Source organism: Rhinoraja longicauda, chromosome 2 (genome assembly GCF_053455715.1).
Source record: "Rhinoraja longicauda isolate Sanriku21f chromosome 2, sRhiLon1.1, whole genome shotgun sequence".
Classification (NCBI taxonomy): Eukaryota; Metazoa; Chordata; class Chondrichthyes; order Rajiformes; family Arhynchobatidae; genus Rhinoraja; species Rhinoraja longicauda.
In genome coordinates, this window is record NC_135954.1 from 16,076,656 (window position 1) to 16,100,871 (window position 24,216).

The 24,216-nt window shown below is 40.9% G+C and overlaps 1 protein-coding gene across 2 annotated transcripts in view; it reads right to left on the reverse strand.

Moving 5' to 3' along the window:
- Positions 1 to 24,216, reverse strand: part of marchf6 (membrane-associated ring finger (C3HC4) 6) — a 71,212-nt gene that overhangs the window by 30,310 nt on the left and 16,686 nt on the right. For both annotated transcript variants that reach the window (XM_078415400.1, XM_078415392.1), the window contains exons 2-5: positions 12,490 to 12,586; positions 11,237 to 11,310; positions 4,176 to 4,319; positions 116 to 188 (exon numbers count right to left, since the gene is read on the reverse strand). In XM_078415400.1, coding sequence (XP_078271526.1) covers positions 116 to 188; positions 4,176 to 4,319; positions 11,237 to 11,310; positions 12,490 to 12,586 — 388 coding nt within the window. The remainder of the gene's footprint in view (positions 1 to 115; positions 189 to 4,175; positions 4,320 to 11,236; positions 11,311 to 12,489; positions 12,587 to 24,216) is intronic.

A 24,216-nucleotide genomic window follows, 5' to 3' on the forward strand; every position in this document is an offset into this window, starting at 1 on the left:
GTTATGTATAAAGAAAATTGATGAAACATGCAGGTCAAACTCAGTTCCTCTCGAAAATAAATCATTACTTCAAAATTGCTCCCTCGTCACAAAAAGACACGGTGTATAAACTTACGTGGATAACATATCGAGTGGCAGTGTCAACAGTGAGCTCACAGAGCCAGTAAACAAACATTTGTAGATACGACCTAAAAAAAACGTGGAACAGCCAAGGTCACTTAAAACCACCCTTAAATAGAAGGAATGTTTTTCCAAATCTCATTTTTTTTATATACATTTCTACCACACTAATTTTATAACAAAAATGTACAGAGAAAGCTACTATTATTAACCTGCATCTTGACACTTGGTAGGTACAAGGTGCCGCTAGACACATGGCGACTTTGTATACAGCATCAGAAGAAAGCTACTATTTTTACACGACAATTGTTGCACTCGTGCTTATGTATAATTGCGTTTAGTAGGACGATTTTACTAGATTGCGTGTAAAACTGAATTTCATTGTATTTAGGTACATATGGCAATAAAGTACTGTTGAACAATTAAACAAGAATTTTATGGGATGGGAGGTCCTTTCACTTTCTCATGGTGAGTGAAGCATGCTGCCTATCAGTTGTACAAATAACACTTTTTCCTACAACTGCACAGTTAACGTTGTTTACCACAGGTGATGTGTAAGCAAGGGCAGTGTATCAGACAACTGATACTATTGGCAAAACCTTTCCCTCACCCCCCCCCCCCCCCGTGGTTCCTTGCTACCACAACCTGCTCCAAATTGCTGCTGCAGCTCTGACATCCTTGTACAGGATTTTCAACTTTTAGCCACTTAGTTAAAGTGAGCCAAGACTGCAGTTTTAATGGATTATGCAGCAAATACTGGAGAGGGTGCTTGAATTCTCTTGTTACCCTCAACCAGTGAGAGCAACTTTTACATTTCCATCTGCTTACATGCACATGCCAATATTGTGAAGCTATTGCAAGATGTATGTGATTAATTTCCTAACTGCAAGTCTGGCAATCAACTCCTCACAAAGTGGGAGTGCTCAAGTTTTGGAGCAATTTTCTGCAGATTGTAATTCCGAATTCACCAGAATTGTGCCCAGTCATACATCACTTGTTACAGGCCTCCAGTCTGACAAAAAAAACCTGTACTACTACACCCAATCTCCTACTTTCAAGTTAATTTTGTATCCATTTGGCTGGTTTGTCCGTGAGATCTAATTTTTCAGTGCAACCAACTATGCAGTATCTTTTCAAAGGCCCCATTCAAGTCAAAGTCGGCAACATCAACTGTACTGCCCTCATCAATCTTCTTGGTCACCTCTTTAAAACAAAATCATATTTGTGAAACATGATTTCCCAAGCACAGTCATGATGACTAGTCCCAATATATCTTGGCCTTTCCAAATGCATGTAGATCTGTCTCTCCACCTACCCACTAATGTTCGGAGAGGGATAGCAGCTAGTTTAATTTTACCATATCATTGACTTCATTTTTTAAAGAAATTCTAACAGTTTTGATATAGCTTTAATTTTTTTTACATCACTTTGACAACCGTTTAACCTTGCATTCAGCAGAACTCTGTCAAGTTAGCCTGATGTTAATCATTTACAGCTGCTCAGTCTCAGGTTTCTGGATATTTCATCGTTTAGATTTGAAGCATCCTTGGCATCAATGATGTAATTCCCCCTCTACTGATCACACCCAATGATAAGATAACAATGGGGATTAGAAAAGATGGGAGTAAAATGTGACACGTTTTTTCAAATGGATGCCAAGGTGGGAAATGGAGCACAGAAGAGCTTTTTGTTGCAAAAAAAGTGTCCACGTGCCAAATCCAGAGAACTCTGAGGTTGTTAAGGAAAATGCAATTTGGAACATCTTGAAATCATTACTTAAAGTATAAACTGCACATAGGAGTAAAGTATGCAATATTAAGTGCATTTTGATTTTCCAGTAGTAGGGAATATTGAAGTGTCTCTAGATTCTAGAGGGCTTGGGGATCAAAACAGAGGATAGCATATATAAGACCCAGGTTAAAATAAAACTTTGGACAGCCAGATATATATTACTATGACAATAGACGATAGGTGCAGGATGAGGCCATTCGGCCCTTCGAGCCAGCACCGCCATTCAATGTGACCATGGCTGATCATTCTCAATCAGTACCCCGTTCCTGCCTTCTCCCCATACCCCCTGACTCCGCTATCCTTAAGAGCGCTATCCAGCTCTCTCTTGAATGCATTCAGAGAATTGGCCTCCATTGCCTTCTGAGGCAGAGAATTCCACAGATTCACAACTCTCTGACTGGAAAAGTTTTTCCTCATCTCAGTTCTAAATGGCCTACCCCTTATTCTTAAACTGTGGCCCCTTGTTCTGGACTCCCCCAACATTGGGAACATATTTCCTGCCTCTAACGTGTCCAACCCCTTAATAATCTTATACGTTTCGACTAGATCTCCTCTCATCCTTCTAAATTCCAGTGTATACAAGCCTAGTCGCTCCAGTCTTTCAACATATGATATGTCCTGCCATTCCGGGAATTAACCTAGTAAACCTACGCTGCACGCCCTCAATAGCAAGAATATCCTTCCTCAAATTTGAAGACCAAAACTGCACACAGTACTCCAGGTGCGGTCCCACTAGGGCCCTGTACAACTGCAGAAGGACCTCTTCGCTCCTATACTCAACTCCTCTTGTTATGAAGGCCAACATTCCATTGGCTTTCTTCACTGCCTGCTGTACCTGCATGCTTCCTTTCAGTGTCTGATGCACTAGGACACCCAGATCTCGTTGTACATCCCCTGTTCCTAACTTGACACCATTCAGATAATACTCTGCCTTCCTATTCTTACCACCAAATTGGATAACCTCACACTTATCCACATTAAACTGCATCTGACATGCATCCGCCCACTCACACAACCTGTCCAAGTCACCCTGCAACCTCATAGCATCTTCCTCACAGTTCACACTACCACCCAGCTTTGTATCATCTGCAAATTTGCTAATGGCACTTTTAATCCTTTCTTGTAATCCCTTAATTGTATGTTACAATTTTATTCCACAATTACAATAAAACTCACATAACCTGCCTTTCTTAGGATTTGGGTGATGCCAAACTAGCAGGCTATTGAATGTTTCTATTTAAACACTTATTTATTTATTTATTTATTTTAAACGATATTACACAGACAATTTCCCAGTGGACTCCAGAAGTTTATAGAGAGTGGGAAATAGAACCCAGCTGAGTTTAAGTTTGCAAGCTTCATCTCATACATTTTAGTTTCACCTCGTTATTCCCTACCCTGGGTCTGGCCAAGATCCAACCCACAATCCTAACGTTGGCCCCACTCTGGGACCCTCTCTCTTATTGCACACTCCACTTCCAGTCCAAATCTTTGAAGCATTCTCTGGACTAAAGAATGAGTCAGGTGCTAAACCATCTAGATTTCTGAACAATCAGATGCCAAATTATCAGAGTTTTGCTGTCGTTTATATAATTAATTGGATAACACTACTAGAAGAGCCGGGTTTAGTAAAGTATTACTATAAAATGGGCGCTTCATGGTTGGCATGAAGATTTAGATTTAGATTTTTTAGATTTAGAGGTACAGCGCAGAAACAGGTCCTTCGGCCCACCGGGTCCGCGCCGCCCAGCGATCCCCGCACACTAACACTATCCTACACCCACAAGGGACAATTTTTTTAAAACATTTGCCCAGCCAATTAACCTACATACCTGTACGTCTTTGGAGTGTGGGAGGAAACCGAAGATCTCGGAGAAAACCCACGCAGGTCACAGGCAGAACGTACAAACTCCGTACAGACGGCGCCCGTAGTCAGGATCGAACCTGAGTCTCCGGCGCTGCATTCGCTGTAAGGCAGCAACTCTACCGCTGCGCCACTGTGCTGAATTGGTTACTTGAAGGGCAGACAACCAGTGGCATAGGGGGATAATTGACCTCCGCCCACCTGAATTACTCTATTACAATATGGCTCATCCTTGACATTCTTTAAAGTGTAGCGTTTGACTTTAATTTTGAGCTTACAAGTCCAATGTTAACATTGATAACAACATGAAAGTAAAAGAAAATGTATTTCAAGATATTTTGATTTTAGGTGATAATAAATTGAAATGACCAAATATTGAAAAACATAGGGAAGTACTTACATGCTGTAAGAGGTACAACTCCCAGCCATGCAAAGGCCACCAATGTGTAATGGAACCAGTATCTTATTGCTGTGCCTATACTTGTAACCAATCCAGCAAAAATATCCTGAATTGGAAGTCTAGATGGCATATCTGGAGAATAAACTGGAAAAAGAAATGTTTGAAAACATAATGATATATTAGTTGTCTTTTAAGAGACCATCTCAATTGAAGTTCAATAATTTTAGAAAATTATGCGAAGAATAAAGTACATGCAATAAAATATGCAATGTGGCAACAGGAAAATCTACCGCTATACTTTCAACAAGGTTTTCTACAGGAATAAATATAAATTAACTTGCAGTGTCATGAACACTGGAATGTAGCAAAAAATGCCAATACTAGGTGCATAGAGGACTGGGAGTACCAGAAAACACTACAGTAAGCAATAGCAGTACAATATTTAGATGGGATTGCATGAAGAATACAAGATAAACAAGACAGCAATGACTGCCGTCCAACGGCACTAACGTCCATGGTGAAGACGAGCTTTCAGTAGTTAGTTATGACACATATCAACTCCTGCCTTAGTAAGGACCTGGTCCCACTACAAATTGCCTACCACAACAGAACAACAGGGAATGTGATCTTGCTAGCTCTCCACACTTGGACAATAAGAACACATACATCAGGCCATGGTCCATTGACTACAGCTTAGTATTAAACGCTATCATCCTTGCTAAACATATCATCAAATTCAGGGAATTGGGTCTCTCCAAATCCCTATGCAATTGGTTTCTTGACATCCTCGTCAGAAAACCACAATCAATGCAAACTGACACTTCCTCCTTGATAATCTTCAACACTGGAACATTTCAAGTTGTGCTCAGTTCCCTACTCTACTCTCTCTATACCCCTGAAATGTGTAGCCAGACATAGCCCAAACGCCATATTTAAATTCACCGATGATACTTCCGTTGTTGGATGAATAAAGGGTAATGCTGAGTAAAAGTGCAGGAGAGAGAGAGAGATGGATTAAGACATTAATCCATCCAACAATCTTGTTCTCACCATTAGCAAGACCAAGCAGCCGATTGTTGACTTCAGGAAGGGAAAGACAAACAACCTCTCTTCATCGAAGGGACTGTGGTAGAGAGAATCAACAGCCTTAAAGTTCCTGGGTGTGCTTCTCTCTGAAGATGGTCCTTGGCCCAGCCAATTGATACAATCACAAATAAAGCTCATCAATGCCTCTACTTCCTTTGAAGATTGAGTTTTGTTATGCCACTGAATATTCTATCAAACTTCCACAGGTGGATGGTAGAGAGCATGCTGACTAGTTGCATCATGTTCAGTAACTTGAATACCCAGGAACGAAGGAGGCTACAAAATGTTGTAGACATTGCCCAGTCTATCACAGATATTGACAATTAAATACTCCAGACTCTTGAAACACTAAATCTGATTAATAAAAAAAAATTAAGGGAATTATTTAAGGGAACTACGAATTCTCCTCGAGGTATGTCTGCTTTGAAGAAGTTCTCCTCCTCTCTTTTATACCAACATAAACTGGGCATGTGGACTGAGAAATGACTCATGGAGTTTAATGCAGGCAAGTGCAAGGTGTAGCATTTGGGAAATCAAACCAGGGCAGGACCTTCAGTGAATGGTAGTGGCATGGGGAGTGTTGCAGAGTAGAAGTACAGGTGCCTAGTTCCCTGAAAGTAGGGTCACAGATGGAGTGGTCAAGAAGGCTTTTGGTACACTGACCTTCATCAGTCAGGGTATCGTGTATAAAGGTTGAATTGTTATATTGCCGTTGAACAAGACGTTGCTGTGGCCACACTTGGAGTACTGTGTCTGCTATAGGAAGGATGTCATTAAGCTGGAAAGAGTGCAGAGAAAATTTCCAAGGATGTTGCCAGGACTTGAGGGCCTGGGCAGGATGAGGTTGGGCAGGGTAGGATTTTATTTCTTGGAGCACAGGGGGCTGAAAGGCGATCTTATAGAGGTCTATAAAATGATGAGGGGAATAGATCAAGTGAACTAAAGGTTTTTTTTAAAACTCAGGGTAGAGGAAGTAGGGGAATCAAACAAAAGAGGACATATGTTTGAGGTGAGAGGGACAAGATTTAATACAAACCCGAGGGGCAATATTTTCACCTAGATTTCTTCATTTAAGCATATCATTTCTGACTCCTGAAGTACTATCAACACCATGGGACAAGCTCCCAGAGGAGGTAGTTTAGGCAGATACTATAAGGCATTTAAAAGACTTGGATATGTATATGCAAAGAAAATGTTTAGAGCGATTTGGGCCAAACGCGGGCAAATGGGACAAGCTTAGATTAGGCATCTGGGCTGTATGATTCCATGACTCCACGACTAAACATAGAACCATAGAAAATAGGTGCAGGAGGAGGCCATTCGGCCCTTCGAGCCAGCACTGTCATTCATTGTGATCATGGCTGATCATCCACAAACAGTAACCTGTGCCCAACTTCTCCCCATATCCCTTTATCCCACTAGCTCTATCTAACTCTCTCTTAAATTCATCCAGTGATTTGGCCTCCACTGCCCTCTGTGGCAGAGAATTCCACAAATAAAAGACAAATAATACCGGAAATAATCAGTTTATAGTCTTTAAAGGCAAGATTGCAGCCATTTATTCAAAAGATTTCACACTGTTGCATGGTAAAATTAAATGGGCCAGATTTACACGAAGATTACAACCATTTTTTCTGTTACTTTAAATACTAACATACACCTTTAGTTCCAGCCAAGTTCTATTTTCATCATACAGTAAAGAACAAACATTAGGCTTTGTAAAAATGTCAAACATATCAGATTTCTCCATTTAAGCATATAATTTCAATCTTGATTTATTAGCTTGAATCTTCAGGTAACCAGCACTATCTGGACACCATTCTATTCAGAAGGCTAGAATTGAAAAGAGTGCAGTTATGTAATTGGTGTAACTATACTGATTATAAAATTCAATATATCCAAGTCCCAGAGATCTGCTATGCTAAGCCACATTCTCGTATTCTACCTTTAGGTGGAGTAACATTACCATGTTTAAGTGCTGTATACAGAAGACCATTTCAAAATCTGCATTACTCCAAGGTATAAAACATCACGTGTTAATGTTTAACAACACCCATTAACTCATTTGCTCAACTCGTTCTCAATCTCTACAGAAGAGGTACCTAGTCTATCCCATCTTCCACCCGGCCCTTTAGACCAGCAGGTCATGGCTCTTCTAATATGCATCCGTGCATTTTAAATGTGATAAGGGTTTCAGTCCACCCATCATTTCATACACTCAACGATTACAGCACTGAAGGAGGCTATTCAGCCCATTGTATCCACACTGGCTCACAGCCAGAGCAATTCTTAAAGCAGTTCTTAAAGGCAACAATGAAACCTGCCTCCACCACATTTAAAGTCAATACATTCCAAATTGGAATCACGCGTTATGTTAACATTTTTGTTTGTGACAATTTTCTCCCTTTTTATACCCATGACTTCCATGAAGTCCATGACTTCTCCACCAAAGGAACAGCTTTCCACTAGTACCATCCCTCATTACATATACATTCAGAGTTATACGGCAAGGAAATAAGTCCTTTAGCCTGACTCATCCATGCCAGGCAAGACGTCCTTCTTTAATCCCTTTTGCCCTTATTCCCCAAAATATTTCCCATGCATATGTCCTAATAATTTATAAACATTGCAATCATATTTACCTCTGGTAGCTATCCTGTTCATCCTACCAACAACTAGAGAGCAGTCCTGAGCTACTATCTACCTCACTGGAGACCCTCACACCATCTTTAATTGGACTTTACCCTGCCCAAAACATTATTCCCTTTATCATGTATCTGTACTCTTTGGATGGATCGATTGGAATCATGTATTGTCTTTCCGCTGACTGCTTTGCATGCAACTGTACCTCGGTATATGGGATAATAAATTAAACTAGCTTGTACCACCTACCCACAACCTTGCATGTGAAAACAATGCCTTAGATCCTCTTAAATCTTTCCTCTATCACTTGTCTATGTCCTCTAGTTTTAGACCCCTACCCCAGGAATAAGATTTCTACTTTATCTATAATTTTTATAAACCGCTACAAGGTCAGTCCTCAGCTTCCTTTGTTCCAGAGAGAAGTGTCCCCGCCTATACAATCATTCCTTATAACTCAAGCCCTCCAGTTCAGACAACATTCCTCTGAATCTTTTCTGCATCCTCTTGAGGTTCATCACATGTATCGTAAAATGTAGCAACTGGAACTGCACATACTACTTACTCCAAGTGTGGCCTGATCAACGATTTCTACATCTGCTACATGGGATCCCAAAGCCCGTTCGCAATGCCTCAACCAATGAAGGCAAACATACCACACATCACCATTCGGTATACCTGTTTCACCACCTTCAGAGACGTATGTACTTTTACCCGAGAGTCTCGCTGTTCAAGTTAATGTTTCAGGTCAAAGACCCTTCATAAGAACTGCGAATGACACAAAAGTAGTTCGTAAAGCTGCAGGGAGGGTGGGGGAAGAATGTCTCTGATAGGGTAAAAAAAACTCCAGTGACCTTGTGGGTAAGCTGTAAACAATGTTATCTGGCCAATTCTGGCCACTTTTTACCTTATCGGGAGACTATCTCTCCACATCCACCTTCCCTGTATTTTAACAAGCTTCTTTTCTCTTCCTCCCAGTTCTGACAAAGAGTCCTTGAGTTGAAACATTAACTATTTTCCTCTTCCCACCGATGAGGTCTAACCTGCTGAGTATTTACAATGTTTTCTGCTTTTGCTTTTTATTGTAATTGTTTTTATTTGGTTTTATCTGTTTTGTTTTTATTTCCAGCAACTGCAGTTTTTTGTTTTGCTTTTCAAGTACTCCTTATTTACTCAATTTAGACCCTTGCATCTTAACTAAGACTACATTCCTTCTCAGTTCCAAAGAAAACAAGAGAACATAAAGTGCTGGAATAACTGAGCACCATCTCTGAAGAACATGGATAGGTAACATTTCGGAATCAAACGCTTCTTCAAACTGATTATTGGGGGGGGGGGGGGGGAAGGAGGAATAGATGCAAGCCCAGTTAACGCACAGGGTGAAAGAAAAAGAGGGGTTTGGGGGAGAAAGGTGAGGGGTGGAAGGATTGTTAGACGTTGCCTAAAAGTGGAGAATACAATGCTCATATCGTTGGGTTGAGGTACCCAAGAGGTGCTGTTCCTCCAGTTTGCATGTGGCCTCACTCTGCCAATGGACGAGATCCAGGTAGAAAGGTCAATATGGGAATGGGAAGGGTTAGCAAAATGGTTAGCAACCAGGAGATGCAGTTGGCCTTCGCGGACCAAGTGCAAGTGTTTGGCGAGACAGTCACATCGAGAAAACCGGCCGCTGTAGATGAGGTTAGAGGAGGTGCACGTGAACCTCTATCTCACCCAGGACTGCTAGGTCCCTGATGGAGATGAGGAAGAAGGTAGAAGGACAGGTGTTACATCTCCAGCGGTTGCAGGGGAACGTACCCGAGATGAGTGAACCAAGTGTTTGCGGAGGGAGCCGTCTCTGCAGAAGGTGGGGACGGGTGGAGATGGGAAGATGTGGCTGGTGGTGGTGGGATCACGTTGGAAATGACGGAAATGTCATGATGACAGATGATTTGTTGGGACGCGGAGGCTGAGTGAGGCGGGGATGAGATCAGAGACAGTCTTGGAGCTAATGCCTGGTGATCGTCTGTGGGGTCATGGTCAAAGGATAGGTGTGAGGAGGTGCGAGAACTGACACTTGGTGCCTAAGAAAATCACCATAGCTTTTCCTTTCTTTGCTCATTATCAAAGTTTTCCAATCCTGATATCTTCACATTTCTACTGCACTCTTTACAGGACAATCATGGCATTCCTATAATAGTGACCAGTACTATAAACAGTAATCACATCCACCGTCTAACCAGCATTGTATAAAATTCCAGCAGAACATCCCCTGGTATCATGTTCAAAACCGTGGCAAATGAAAGTATCAGTTTGACAGTTACCTTATCGATTATATCCCAAATTCCTGCAAAATCACCCCCCTGAACGAGCATCCCTTCACTCACTCAATAACAATTCTAATATTGTTATATGTGAGACCCTCCTGCAAGATGTGTTGGGTGCTCACTCCAAGGTCAATATTTACTTTGTGCTTTTTTCCCTAATGGTCAAACACATCTCAGCATTACAGGCAGTAAAGTGATATGTTCTTTTCAACTGGATTACCAAGACAAAGATTTATTTGTGCAAAAACTGCAACTGTGTCACTGAAAATTACTAGGAATAAAAAGTTTGCCCTCATGACGAATATATTCTAAGTGAACAAATTCAATTGTTTGAAATATATGCACACATGGACCTACAGATCCAGACAGCATCAAATAAAAATAATTTTATTTTTATCTCAAAAAATTTTCACCGCCAAGGTGAAACTGGTTAATGATTAAATAACTGAACAGATTCTATATAATTTCAATAACTTGATGGAGAGTCCTGAGTGCCGGGCCGAATGGTTAGAAATAAACTTTACCCAACCCCTTCTATGGAACATTCCAGATTCCACTTTAATAGCATAATGTGGAGTGGATGTGGAGAAGATGTTTCCACTGGTGGGAGAGTCTGGAACCAGAGGGCATAGCTTCAGAATAAAAGGACGTACCTTTAGAAAGAGAAAGAATTTCTGAAGTCAGAGGGCGGTGAATCTGTGGAATTCATTGCCACACGGTTATGGAGGCAACATCATTGGGTATTTTTAAGGTGGTGATTAACAAATACTTAATTGGTAAGGGTGTCAAGGGTTATGGGAAGAAGGCAGGAGAATGGCGTTGAGAGGGAAAGACAGATCAGCCATGATTGAATGGCGGAGTAGATGGGCCGAATCGTCATCTTTTGCTCCTACTACTTATGAACTTATGTTGTTGAGGGATACCAAAATAAATAAGGGTGACTAGTTCAAAAACATATGAACTTTGCCACAGATGGTGCATCTCCTACAACAAATGAATGATAAAATAGTTACAATGATATTTACTTACTTGGTGTAAAAGCAAATCGATGTTTGCATAGTTCGCAGTATTCTTTTCTGCTGTGTTTGAGCCACTGAACTAAACTGGAAGGGAGGTGGATGGTTAGTAATTCAAAAATAAATCTCTCCTATTTACTTCAAGCATACGAGGGGCTATGTGTAGGAAGGAACTGTAGATGCTGGTTTACACCAAAGATAGACACAAAATGCTGGAGTAACTCAGCGGGACCAGCAGCATCTCTGGAGAGAAGGAACGGGTGACGTTTCAGGTCGAGACCTTTTTTCAGATTTTGATAAGCAAAACAGTCCATCACATGCTTAAAATTTACTGAAACTTTGTACATTTAATTATCCCCATTCTGACTCAGTTATATAAACTATTAGTTCGCATTAACTTTTTATTTCCAGGTGTTCTCACCTATCAAGTCTCTGCCGACATCTGTACTCACAGCTTGTCGCAAAATGTCAGTTAAGTAACTGCCTCCCTCATCAGAAGCAGAGTTTGTTGGTACATGAGGGCATCACCAGCGAGGTCCACATTCAGTGGATCAATAAAGTATTCTTGTTCAAGATAGAATGCTTCACTATAGACTTGAATATGTACTTGGGGTTTTTATGTGGTATCGGGTGTACTAAATTGTCAAAAATCATGCCCAGTGGACCATTTTGAGGTCTGGGTTTTGTTACCTAGCAAAGCAAGCCCAAATGGAAACCAAAGTAGTTGATATGAACTGTAATTCAATGAACAGATTCAACAGCAATTTTTAAGAGGCATGGGATAAATACTGGGTGGGTGGGAAATGTTCAGGTCTAAGAGACAGGATAAAGAGACAGACATCGCTACTTTCTGGTTAAGGATAGATGGAAAAAAAAAAGTGGATTATCTGCAACAGCTAATAAAATAAGTTTCTTTGGTAGCAGATTCATACACAAATATTTTGAATGCCCCAAATGAATTCATATGCAATCCAATGCCTTTTAAAACGTCAAACATTTATATTACAGGAATTAAATTAAATTAATTTAAATTATTTCAGAATTTGTGATAGTCTAACCATCCCACTTTCGTTGTCTCCACATGCAGCAAAACAGACTTATTTAATTAGCCCAAAAAATTATTATTCTGCATACCAACACTACTGATGTTATTTTCCATGCAAATATTTTAAGACAACATTAGCACCTATATATTTTTCACCGCAATTTGAGATTGTCTCTCCAAAATGGAACTAGTCCACAGCATAAACATATGACCCAACCTACCATTCCTGATGGATGAATTTTATACTTCCAGTACACACACAAGGATGGTAAAGTGGTTTGTCTGGTGTTCCTTCTGACCGACACACCCGACATATATCTGCAAATATTGGAGAAAAAAACCATTTCAGCATTGAAATTGTCAAAGACGTTCTTGACATATTTAATTTTACAAATACAACCATATTCACATTGAATATTTGCTTTGCTAAGGAAACTAATAAGATTGTGCAATATTATTTACTGGCTCCTCGTGCTTTACATGTTTGATTTATGCTTTAGTCAGAGGGTGGTGAATCTGTGGAATTCATTGCCACAGAGGGTTGTAGAGGCCAAGTCAATAGAATTTTTTTACAATGGAGATTGAAAGGTTCTTAATTAGTAAGGGTTTTAAGAGTGTAGAAAGGAACTGCAGATGCTGGTTTAAACCGAAGATAAACACAAAATGCTGGAGCAACTCAGCAGGACAGGCAGCATCTCTGGAGAGAAGGAAAGAGATTGTGTGTCTATCTAGGTTGTCAAGAGTTATGGGGAGAAGGCAGGAGAATGGGGTGGAGAGGGAAAGATAGATCAGCCATGACTGAATGGCGTAGTAACTTGATGGGCCGAATGGCCTAATTCTGCTCCTACAACTTATGGACTGATGCGTTTTTGAAATAACGCGCTTGTTCCTATAATAACCAGGCTTCATTCATGTGCTTACATTTTGGGGATAATATAAATTTACTGCTCAAATTTACTGTTTAATTTACATGTTTAATTTAACCATTTTTGAATTACCCTCCATTTTTCAAGCACACAGCCCTTCCGTAAAACTCAAGGTGCCTGGATTCTGACAGTACAAACTAAAATATATCAACCACAATACAAAAATGGAAAACACAAATACTCTTCCAGTGTGTAAATTCATTTTCTACAAAAGGTCACTTGCTTTTATTTAGCATGTTTATGGCTGAAAAAAAGCTTTGTTTATTGTAATTTTGCAGTAAAAATGTTTGATTTCTGATCCCCAGTTTATAGACAAGAGGTTGCAACTTCCCTCCTTTTTAGGAATGGAAATGTGGAAAAATAAAACAGGGAATAGCATTATCCAAACCCAGAAAATTCAGTCTCGTGCACTGTTGTAATGTGAACTTGATGAGAACCATTTGCAAGAATGCACATAATGCTTTCTACTGAAACTTGAGCATGCAAACACAAAATACTAATTTGAGATGCCAAGTCCGAGTTTCTGTAGAGCTTAATGCACTGCACCATTCATTGCACAACGGTGAAGATTCATAATGTGGGAAACATGACATTGTGCCCAGTTTCAACGTATTAGATAATGGTGAAGCTCTGAATTATGAAGTACCATGGATAAAATAAACTTTTTTAAACTAACATCAGTTTACACTATTTCAAGCCGTCTGAAAAACATTGGAAAGTATTGCTTGAAAGTACATTACACTGATGTACTTTATTACACTGATACACTTATATTGGAAGAAATATCACTTTTGATCAATTTTTTCAGACAATTGTGATAAAATAATTGCATTTTAAGATTAACACATCAGGTTAACGTAGAATACAAAATCAATCATGGAACGGTTGGTTACTCATGTTCCTTTTGAATGAGAGCACACTAATACCCCCAACATCCTAATTATGGCTATTGTGGTAATGGAAATTCACCCTTACAGTAGTTATAAATCATGATGCAAAAATTTGAGGTACGGAATTAAATTTACTCTCATGGAATTGATGTAAATAAAAACTTTTTTTTCCAAACTAATTTCTTGAACCTTGTAGATGGGTCAAAATTGTGATGAAGATAGGTCTCTAGAAATGCAAACACCCCTGTAATGTGTATTTCCATGTTTATTAAAAGCTACCTCAACAACTTTCAATAGTTCGAAGGTATTTATTCACAAAATGCTGGAGTGACTCAGCAGGTCAGGCAGCATCTCGGGAGAGAAGGAATGGGTGACGTTTCGGGTCGAGACCCTTCTTCAGCATTTTGTGAATACTCCAGCATTTTGTGAATACCTTCGATTTGTACCAGCATCTGCAGTTATTTTCTTATATAACTTTCAATAGTTGTCAGTTTGCCTTACAAGAAAACGCCATAACAGTCCACAATGGCAATTTCCCATCACACAAAGTTGCGTCACCTGTGCATGCTTCAAGAAACAACCTTAACATCTACAGTGCCCACTGTGAACCACCTTGCCATTTAAATCACAACTGAAATAGTCAGCAGAGATAGAAAAAAATTCAGAAAACTTAAAGAGACAGAATTTTGAATTGCATCAACTATCTACAAACTTTGCTCAAACCTGTTGAAAGTAAATATTCAGAATCCTTTAAAGAAAATCAAATGAATGTAGAAGTTGGAAGTATTTCAGCCTGCGTAGCCAATGAATTTATTATCTTCTATCTTGATATTATCCTTTCTCCCAGATCATTCCCATCTATACCTTTGAAGGCCACGATCATTTTGACTGCTCGCAGCTGACTGGTCTCAGCCAACTTAGTCATTAATGTATGAATAATTTCTTTAATTCCACTCAATTTTGTGTTCAAAGGCGTAGTCGCAGGAATTCACATGTCCAATCTACAGCTAACTCCTTGGAATACACAGTGTAGGAGCCATTTATGCTTAATTCAGTTATTGTCATTGTGTTATGGCTATGTTTTAATATTTCTAGTTTATGTCTTTTTTGCCTGCTTGTGGGTGTGACTTAATGCGTAATTGGGAGTGTCTAGATGGGAGGATGCTAGTGTGTCGACAGAGGTTGTGGGTCAGTTTAGACTCGGAGAATGGTGAGCATACAGTTCTTTACCACGCGCTCGTACCATGCGCTCGCACCAGCTATATTTGTAAGAACCATACGGTATTAACTGCAAGAATTTCTAGATATTGTTTGAAGAAGAAACAGTTGATAAAGTACAGAAACTGATGAATTACTCTATGATTTGTGCTACTTTAATAAAACTAATTAATGAAGAAAAGAAGTTTGGAAGATTCGTTTTGTCATATCAGGGTGCGACGTGTGCGTAAGCTATAACTACATTTCATCCCCGAGAAGTAATGGCTATCGAAGTGGGATTTCGAGATGGTATAGAAACTGCCATTACACACAGAACAGTCCTCCTTTCAAATTCTCTTCACGGTTTCTCCCTTCAGTTTTTTGTGGCAAAATGACAACTGCATTGATGCTGCTTCCTGCAGAGCTCAAAAATGTCATTTTTGCTGAGAATATCTATGCTGCTCTCACCGTCACATTATGAACCATGCGACGTTCATCTCTAACTCTTCCCGTTTCTGCATTTCTCAATCTCAGGGGATGCATTAGCCATCTACATTCATTACAGACCATTTTTACAATATTTGTCCCCATCCTGTCTCTTGGAAATACTCCATACCATTCTCCTAGTTCCTCCAGCTCTGCCACTGCTTCTTGGAAGACTTTCCTTGCAAGATACCTCCAAAAATCTTGGTTTCTCCACTATTATATTCAAAGAATATCACAGTACCTACCTACATTTCTGGTCTCAACTCTCTTCTTCCATCATGAGCAAGGATAGGTTACCTGGACATCACCAGCCATCCTGCAAGCCTCCCATTTAACCAGAGAATACTTTGGATTTCTACAATCTTCAACAAGATTTCACCAATTGATACATCCCCTCCTCCCTCACCAGCACAGCAAAGGGAGCCCACACTTCCAGTAAATATTTTTTTAAATCGGGTACCTTGCCTTTTATGTTTGTATAAGAATTAGATTTCTATATTATAATTGATCAGTTATATTAAACTGACATCAGTCTGAAGAAGGGTCTCGACCCGAAACGTCACCCATTCCGTCTCTCCCGAGATGCTGCCTAACCTGCTGAGTTACTCCAGCATTTTGTGAATAACAGTTTAGTTTATTGTCATGTGTACCAAAGTACAGTGAAACAAAAGTCTAATAAATTCTGTATCATACAATAGACAATAGACGCAGGAGTAGGCCATTCGGCCCTTCGAGCCAGCACCACCATTCAATGTGATCATGGCTGATTATTCTCAATCAGTACCCCATTCCTGCCTTCTCCCCATACCCCCTGACTCCGCTATCATTAAGAGCTCTATCTAGTTCTCTCTTGAATGCATTCAGAGAATTGGCCTCCACTGCCTTCTGAGGCAGAGAATTCCACAGATTTACAACTCTCTGACTGAAAAAGTTTTTCCTCATCTCCGTTCTAAATGGCCTACCCCTTATTCTTAAACTGTGGCCCCTGGTTCTGGACTCTCCCAACATTGGGAACATGTTTCTGGCCTCTAACGTGTCCAACCCCTTAATAATCTTATATGTTTCGATAAGATCCCCTCTCATCCTTCTAAATTCTAGTGTAAACAAGCCTAGTCGCACCAGTCTTTCAACATACGACAGTCCGACAATTAACCTAGTAAACCTACGCTGCACGCCCTCAATAGCAAGAATATCCTTTCTCAAATTTGCAATCGTCAGCAAAACAAACAAATCTCTCATTGCTTCGGGGAGAGGAGTGGGGGGGAGAGGAGTGGGGGGGAGAGGAGTGGGGGGGAGAGGAGTGGGGGGGGAGGAGTGGGGGGGGAGAGGAGTGGAGTTGGGGGGAGAGGAGTGGGGGGGAGAGCGTTGTGCGAATGCAGGAGGGGTTTGGGCCCAGCGGGTCCGCTTGGTCCGCACGCGCAGTCACCCGGCGGTCATCTTACGTAAGTGTGGGCGCTGGTCTGGCGGCCATCTTAAGTGAGGACCGGCCCCGACTGCGCATGTGCTGGGTTTTTAAAAAAATTTAAGATGTGAATAACTTTAAAAATAACACCAATTTCAGTAAAACTACCATTATTACCATTAAAGCGACGACGTTGACTAAGGTGGGTCTAAAATTGTCACGCTATCTTGTACCGTTTTGGCTGAAGTTCGATCACAAATAAACAAACGAGAGTTTTAGTATATAGATATATAGATAGACTTCATCAAATGAATATTCTTCCAAATTTAGAACGTCACAAAAATAAGTTTCCAGTTATTTTGACTTTCCACAACCCCACCTTGTACAAATGCAAAAGTAACAACTGATACAATGCTATTCTTGTGTAAATCTACAACTAGTGCAGTTGTCAGGATCACAATGTGCCAAAAATGGAGACAATGTGATCTGGCTATTTGCACTTTTGCTGATAGGCAGTGATAAACTAAATCTTGCTAAAGTATTAACTTAGGCTAGAAGGATTCATTGGCATGACTTCCCTGGAGTAAACTACAGTATTTCTTAAACGCAACTCTCATACCTGTCTGCACTAGGTTTAAACTTGGGTGCAAAGCAGTCATATCCAGCTTAGCAAATTCCTCGTTACTTCATCAGGAATACATGTAGATAGTTAAGATTATCAATAAGTGTGTTTCTGAAAAGCTTGAAGTTCTACCCAAACCAATTAACTTGGCACATGTGCAATATAAATTGAGAGAATTGAAATACTATTTTCAGTAAAACCAGTAATAAAATTCATACTGATTGAAATTCTGGTGAAATTAAATCATAAAAATACTGATTATACTCAGCAGGTGGGAAAAAATACAGAGTTAACACTGGAAGCCTGATACTTTGTCTGAAATTATAGTGGGCGTGTAAAATTCTTAAAGGGCTTGCCGCAGTCTTTATTTGTTAACTCAAACTTCAAAGGTAATAAAAGAGAACTTTCAAGTATAGATTACCAGACAATAAAAAATGGACACAGACGGAAGCAGAAAAGTACAAATTGTTGTGCAATTTTGCTGTAGATTATATGATTTGGCTAAAAAGAAATTAATATCTAGGCTAGGCTAACGCAACATGCAAAAATGTTACAATGAACCAAAGTTTTTTGATTGCATCAAGTGGAACTATAATAATAATAATAATAATGCATTACATTTATATAGCGCTTTTCAAACACTCAAAGACGCTTTACAGGGATATCTAGAACATAGAGAAGTGAATAAATAGATAAATAAGTAAACGAACAGAAAAAGGTACAAGGTACAACTATGTACAAGATGAAATCATAATTTCTTTGATCAGAACTGCAGAACATTTGGATATCTCGATGCAGGTTGAGCATCCCACAAAAGAACGGAAAACAAACTCAATTTCTACTCTCCCCATAAGAAATCACACTTTTGGGGTTCCCCGCAAATTTTAGCACGGATAGCACAGGGCAGTTTAGTTCATTTAGTCGAGTTTACTTTAGAGATAAGAATGGAAACAAGCCCATCGATCACAGCGTTCAGGCCGACAATTGATCACCTATTCATATCAGTTCTATTGCCCCACTTCAGCATCAGCTCCCTACACACTAAAAGAGGCCAATTAACCTACAAACCCACACGTCTTTGAGATATAGGAGGCACCCGGAAGAAACCCACGCAGTCACAGTGAGAATGTGCAAAAATCCACACAAACAGCACCCGAGGTCAGAATCAAACCCTTCTCTCACACCATGACGTTTTCAATCTCCATTCATCGCAGTTAATACCACTTTATATCTAAGGTAGTACCCAACACCATGAGACACGATGGTGTCCAGAATTAATACCAAAGAACTTCCAGGGTCATTGTAGCCCTTCCATATACAATTATGTTATCTCCCATGTTATGGTTCTGTCCATCTGGGCCACATAATTCATATCAAGGAGTGGTCTTGGCTAACCCAACCCAAACAGGTGATTTTAAGCAGCATTGTGGTCGTCTGCAGAACTGTGTCCCTCCTCCTGACTTCACCTTCACCATCAAGCAAATGACCAAACCTAGATGAACAAGGCTTGGGATAGCATGCTGAGAATAGTAATATACATACGTACATGCCTGGAAGTTAAAAGTAGCGTCAGCAAACAGCTGAAGCAGCTTGTGGTAGAAAGTTAGGGGATCCCACAACCAAATGATGAGATTCTATTTGGTGTCTCTGCCAAATTCAATCATGAATGGAGCAGAGCATCCTCCTCCAGTTAATTACTTAATTGCCCAGCAAAAGAATCACAAGGCTGAATGTTCAAGGTTACACATCCTATCAGAAAGACAGGTGGACAGAAAATAAAGGAAATAGATTTGTTCCTTAGCAAGTGGTGACATAGGAGCAGAAGTAGAGCTGAGAAACTGCAAGGGTAAAAATGGGAGTTATTTACAGGCCCCCAAAAAGTAGCCAGGATATAGGATACAAGTTACATCAGGAGATGCAATAACCATGCACGAAAGGAATGTTACGGTGGTCATGGGGGATTTCAGTATAATAATAATAATAATATATTTATTTTATATAGCGCCTTAACACATGCACAAAGCGCTTTACAAATACAATTAACATAGAAACAAACAGACAAACAGACAAACTATCCTGACGGAAAAGCGGCGAATAATCAACGCCAGCGTCCTCTCACGTCAGGGTCCGGCAGTAGACATTAAAGAACACAAGACACACAGATACAATTTTTTACACAAAACAGCCATCACAGTGATTGCTCTAGGCATACCCTCACTGTGATGGAAGGCAAAGTCTTATCTCCTCCTCGTTCTTCTCCCGTGGCGCCACGAGGTGATCGAGGCTCCCAACCCCTTGAAGCCCCCACCGGGCGATGGAAAGTCCCAGGGCCGAGGTAGACTGGAAAAATCAGGTTAGTACTGGACTCCAAGAGAGAATTTGTAAAGTGCAGATGGTTTCTTAGAGCCTACCAGGCAATTGTGGATTTGGTGTTATGTAATGAACCGGATTTGATAAGGGAGCTCAAGGTAAAGGAACCACTAGGAGGTAGCGACCATAAGATTCAACCTGCAATTTGAGACAGAGAAAATGTGGTGGATGTTTATGTGAACTTTTATGTAGTTGTGTGTCTTGTTGCTTTTTTCCTAGTATGGCTGTATGGTAAATCGAATTTCACTGTACCTTAATTGGTACACGTGACAATAAAATACCTCTGAACCTTTGAAATTGGATATGTCGGTATTACAACTGAACAAAGAGGACTATAGAAGCACGAGGGAGGAGCTGGCTAAAGTTGACTGGAAAGGGACATCCCTGCCTTAAAATTTTCCAATGAATTCCAGATTCACCACCCTTTAACTAAAGAAATTCCACCTCATCTCCTTCCTAATGGAACATCCATTAATTCTGAGGCTGTGACCTCTGGTCCTAGACTCTCCTACTAGTGGAAACATCCTCTCCACACCCACTCTATCCAGGCCTTTCACTATTCGGTAAGTTTCAATGAGGCCCCCCACCTCTTCATAAACTCCAGTGAATAGAGGCCCAGTGTCATCAAACGCTCATCATATGTTAACCCACCCATCAACCAATATACTTCACTCACTTGATAGCAATTAACAACAGTGTGTCACATCCAGCAACGGGTATAGGCTCAAACTATAATGACAAACGTGTGCCCTCCAGTCTTAGTCTTGGCAAGTGTTAAGTTTGAGTGTAGAACTGCACAATCCAAGCATGCACAGAAATCCCATCCGGTTCTTCATGTTCCACATGAAGGTGCTAGGAGCTAGGGAGGGCAAAATGGGAGCAGTTGGTATTGAGCAAGTCCACAGATGACATGTGGAAGTCATTTAAAGGCAAGCTGATCAAAGTGCAGGATCAGAATGTTCCAGTAAGGAGGAAGGTTAAGAAAAGGTGCCAAGGTAAGGGAACTGTGGTGACCAAGGTGGTTGTAAAATTTGTAACCCAAAAAGGAGGCTGCAAACTTGGTCGGGAAGAAAAAGGAAGCATATGTCAGGTTTACAAAGTTGGCATCAGATGGGGAATATAAAGGGAGTAGGAAAGAACTCGAGTGGGTGATTAGAAAGGCCTAAAGGGCCATGAAATGTCACAGGCAATTTGCCAATAAATGAAATAATACCCCCAAGACTTTTTACCCGCATGTTAAAAACACGAGTATAACCAGGGAGAAGGTAACAGAGGAAATCTATGCTTGGAGTTGGAGGATGTAGGCGAGGTACTAAACGAGTACTTTGCATCTGTATTCACTGAGAAAGATTTGGAGGACAGCGAGATTAGTGTGGAGAATACAAATATTCAAGGACACTTTGAAAATAGAGGATGAGGTGTTGCCGAGGCTCTTGAAGAGCATTGAGATAGATAAGTCCCCAGAGCCTGGTGGGATCTATCCTGGGTGGCAAGAGAGATTGTGGGGGCGTGGACAAGGATCTTTATTTCTTCTCTAGCCATAGGTGAGGTTCCAGAGGATGGAGAATGGCCATGTTGTTCCTTTGTTTAAGAAAGGAAACAAAAGATACAGCAAGATTCAGATCAGCTGCAGAAATGGGCAGAGAAATGGCAGATGCTGTTTAACCCGAGCAAGTGAGATATTGCACTTTGGGAGGTTGAATGCACACAGTTAATGGCAAGACCCTTAACAGCATTGTTATACCGGGGGATCTTGGAGTCCAAGTTCATAGCTCACTGAAGGTGGCAGCACAAGTAAATAGGGTGGTAAAGAAAGCGTATGTTATGCTTGCCTTCATTGCTAGGGGCATCGAGTACAAGAGTCAGGAAGTCACCATGCAGCTCCACATTCGGAGTACTGCGTGCAGTTCTGGTCGTCACATTACAGGAAAGATGTGGAGGCTTTGGAGAGAATGCAGAGGTTTACCAGAATGCTGCCTGGATTAGAATATTTCAGCTACAGGGATAGGTTGGATGGAATGTCAAAGGATGTGGGTAGACCACAAAACCATTTAAAATTATGAGCGGCATAGACCATCAGAATCTTTTCCCCAGGGTGGAAATGTCCGAGGGCATTACTATAAAGTAAGAGGGGGAAAGTTTAATGGAAATGTGTAGGGCAAGTTGGGGTTTTTTTAACGCAGAGAGTGGTGGGGGCCTGGAACACATTGCTAGGGGTGGCTGTGGAGGCAGAAAGAATTGTGGGTTTAAGGGGCTTTTAGATAGGCACATGGAAGTGCAAGAAATAGATGAATATAGATCATGTACAGGCAGACAAGATCAGTTTAACGTGGCATCATGTTCGGTACAAACATTGTGGGAAGAAGGGATGGCAAGCCCACTATTAAATGATATTATTTTCTATATCCTGTCACAATACCCACTTTGGGCTCCACGTCGAAAACTCATTATAGCCTTTGTCCAAGCACGGGCAAAAATGCCAAATTCCACATGAGACAAGACGGAAGTAATTGCATTGGAATCAAAACAGCATTTGGCATACCTTGTTATCAAGGAGCTTTAGTAATATTGATTAATATGGGACTCAAAATTAGCTCCAATAACATTAAGTAACATGGAAAGTTCAGTGATTGTAATGCTTATCAGAAAGAAAGACAGCTGCGTTGTTGATGGTGGTAAATCATCTCAGGACAATGGCATTGCAGCACTAAAGGACAGTGTGCTACATCCACAATTTGGAAACTGGGATGCTTATTAATGATTATTATTTACAAATCAAAAAGTTGTAATGGGAAACAAAATATTTCTGCCGACATGCAGCAAGATCCAGATAATAATCAGCCTAGGCCGGACATGCAGCAAAATATGTTTACTCCACACAACTGCCAGACAGTGATCGCTGGTTACGTTTAGGTTCATTATTGTTACATGTGAAAAGCTTTGTTTTGCATCTCATCCAATGTAATGGCAACTTTCCAACTTTTCCAGTGACTTCTATTCCAAATGCCATTACTACACAGGGTGTCGGAGTGATCTTACGCAGACCCAACAGAACAGAACTTCCAGTCGTTTTTTTCCTGTTTAATTAGTTGTTTATTGAAGTAGCTGTACAAACAAGGAGATGGACATACCAGGCTATACTTATTTCGCATACAAGTCGTAGCTGGCTGCTCTGTCCCTGGTCTCAGGTCTTTCCAGTCTGTCCAGGTCTGGTAAGAACTATATACTCTCCCTCCCTGTATCTGGCTCCTCCCAGTCCCTTATGCCCATACATATATATACACCACCCTGTACATCCAATGACCGCCCCCAAGTGTCCAAAATAAAACGGCAAGATATATCTAGACAAAATAATCATATGCCAACAGTATCTAGCCTAAACATAAATGGGTCCTACATCCAATAAGAGATCGGGTTGGTTAAGGCGGACTGAGCGAAGGTGTTGAGCGAAACGATCGCCGAGCCTGTGTTTGGTCTCGCCGATGTAGAGAAATTGACATCTAGAGCAGCGGATACAATAGACGAGGTTGGGGGAGGTGCAGGTGAACCTGTGTCTCACCTGGAAAGACTGTTTGGGTCCTTGGATGGAGTTGAGGGGGGAGGTAAAGGGACAGGCGTTGCATCTCCTGCGGTTGCAGGGGAAAGTGCCCGGGAAGGGGGTGGTTTTGGTAGGAAGGGACGAGTGGACCAGGGAGTTACAGAGGGAACGGTCTCTGCAGAATGCAGAAAGGGGAGGAGATGGGAAGATGTGGCCAGTAGTGGGGTCCGGTTGGAGATGACGGAAAGGTTGGAGGATGATTTGTTGGATACGCTGGCTGATGGGATGGAAGGTGAGGACAAGGGGGATTCTGTCCTTGTTACGAATGGGGGGAGGGGGGAGCAAGAGTGGAGCTGCGGGATATAGAGGATGCCCTAGTGAGAGCCTCATCTATAATGGTGTAAGAAAATAACTGCAGTTGCTGGTACAAATCGAAGGTGTTTACACAAAATGCTGGAGTAACTCAGCAGGCCAGGCAGCATCTCAGGAGAGAAGGAATGGGTGACGTTTCGGGTAG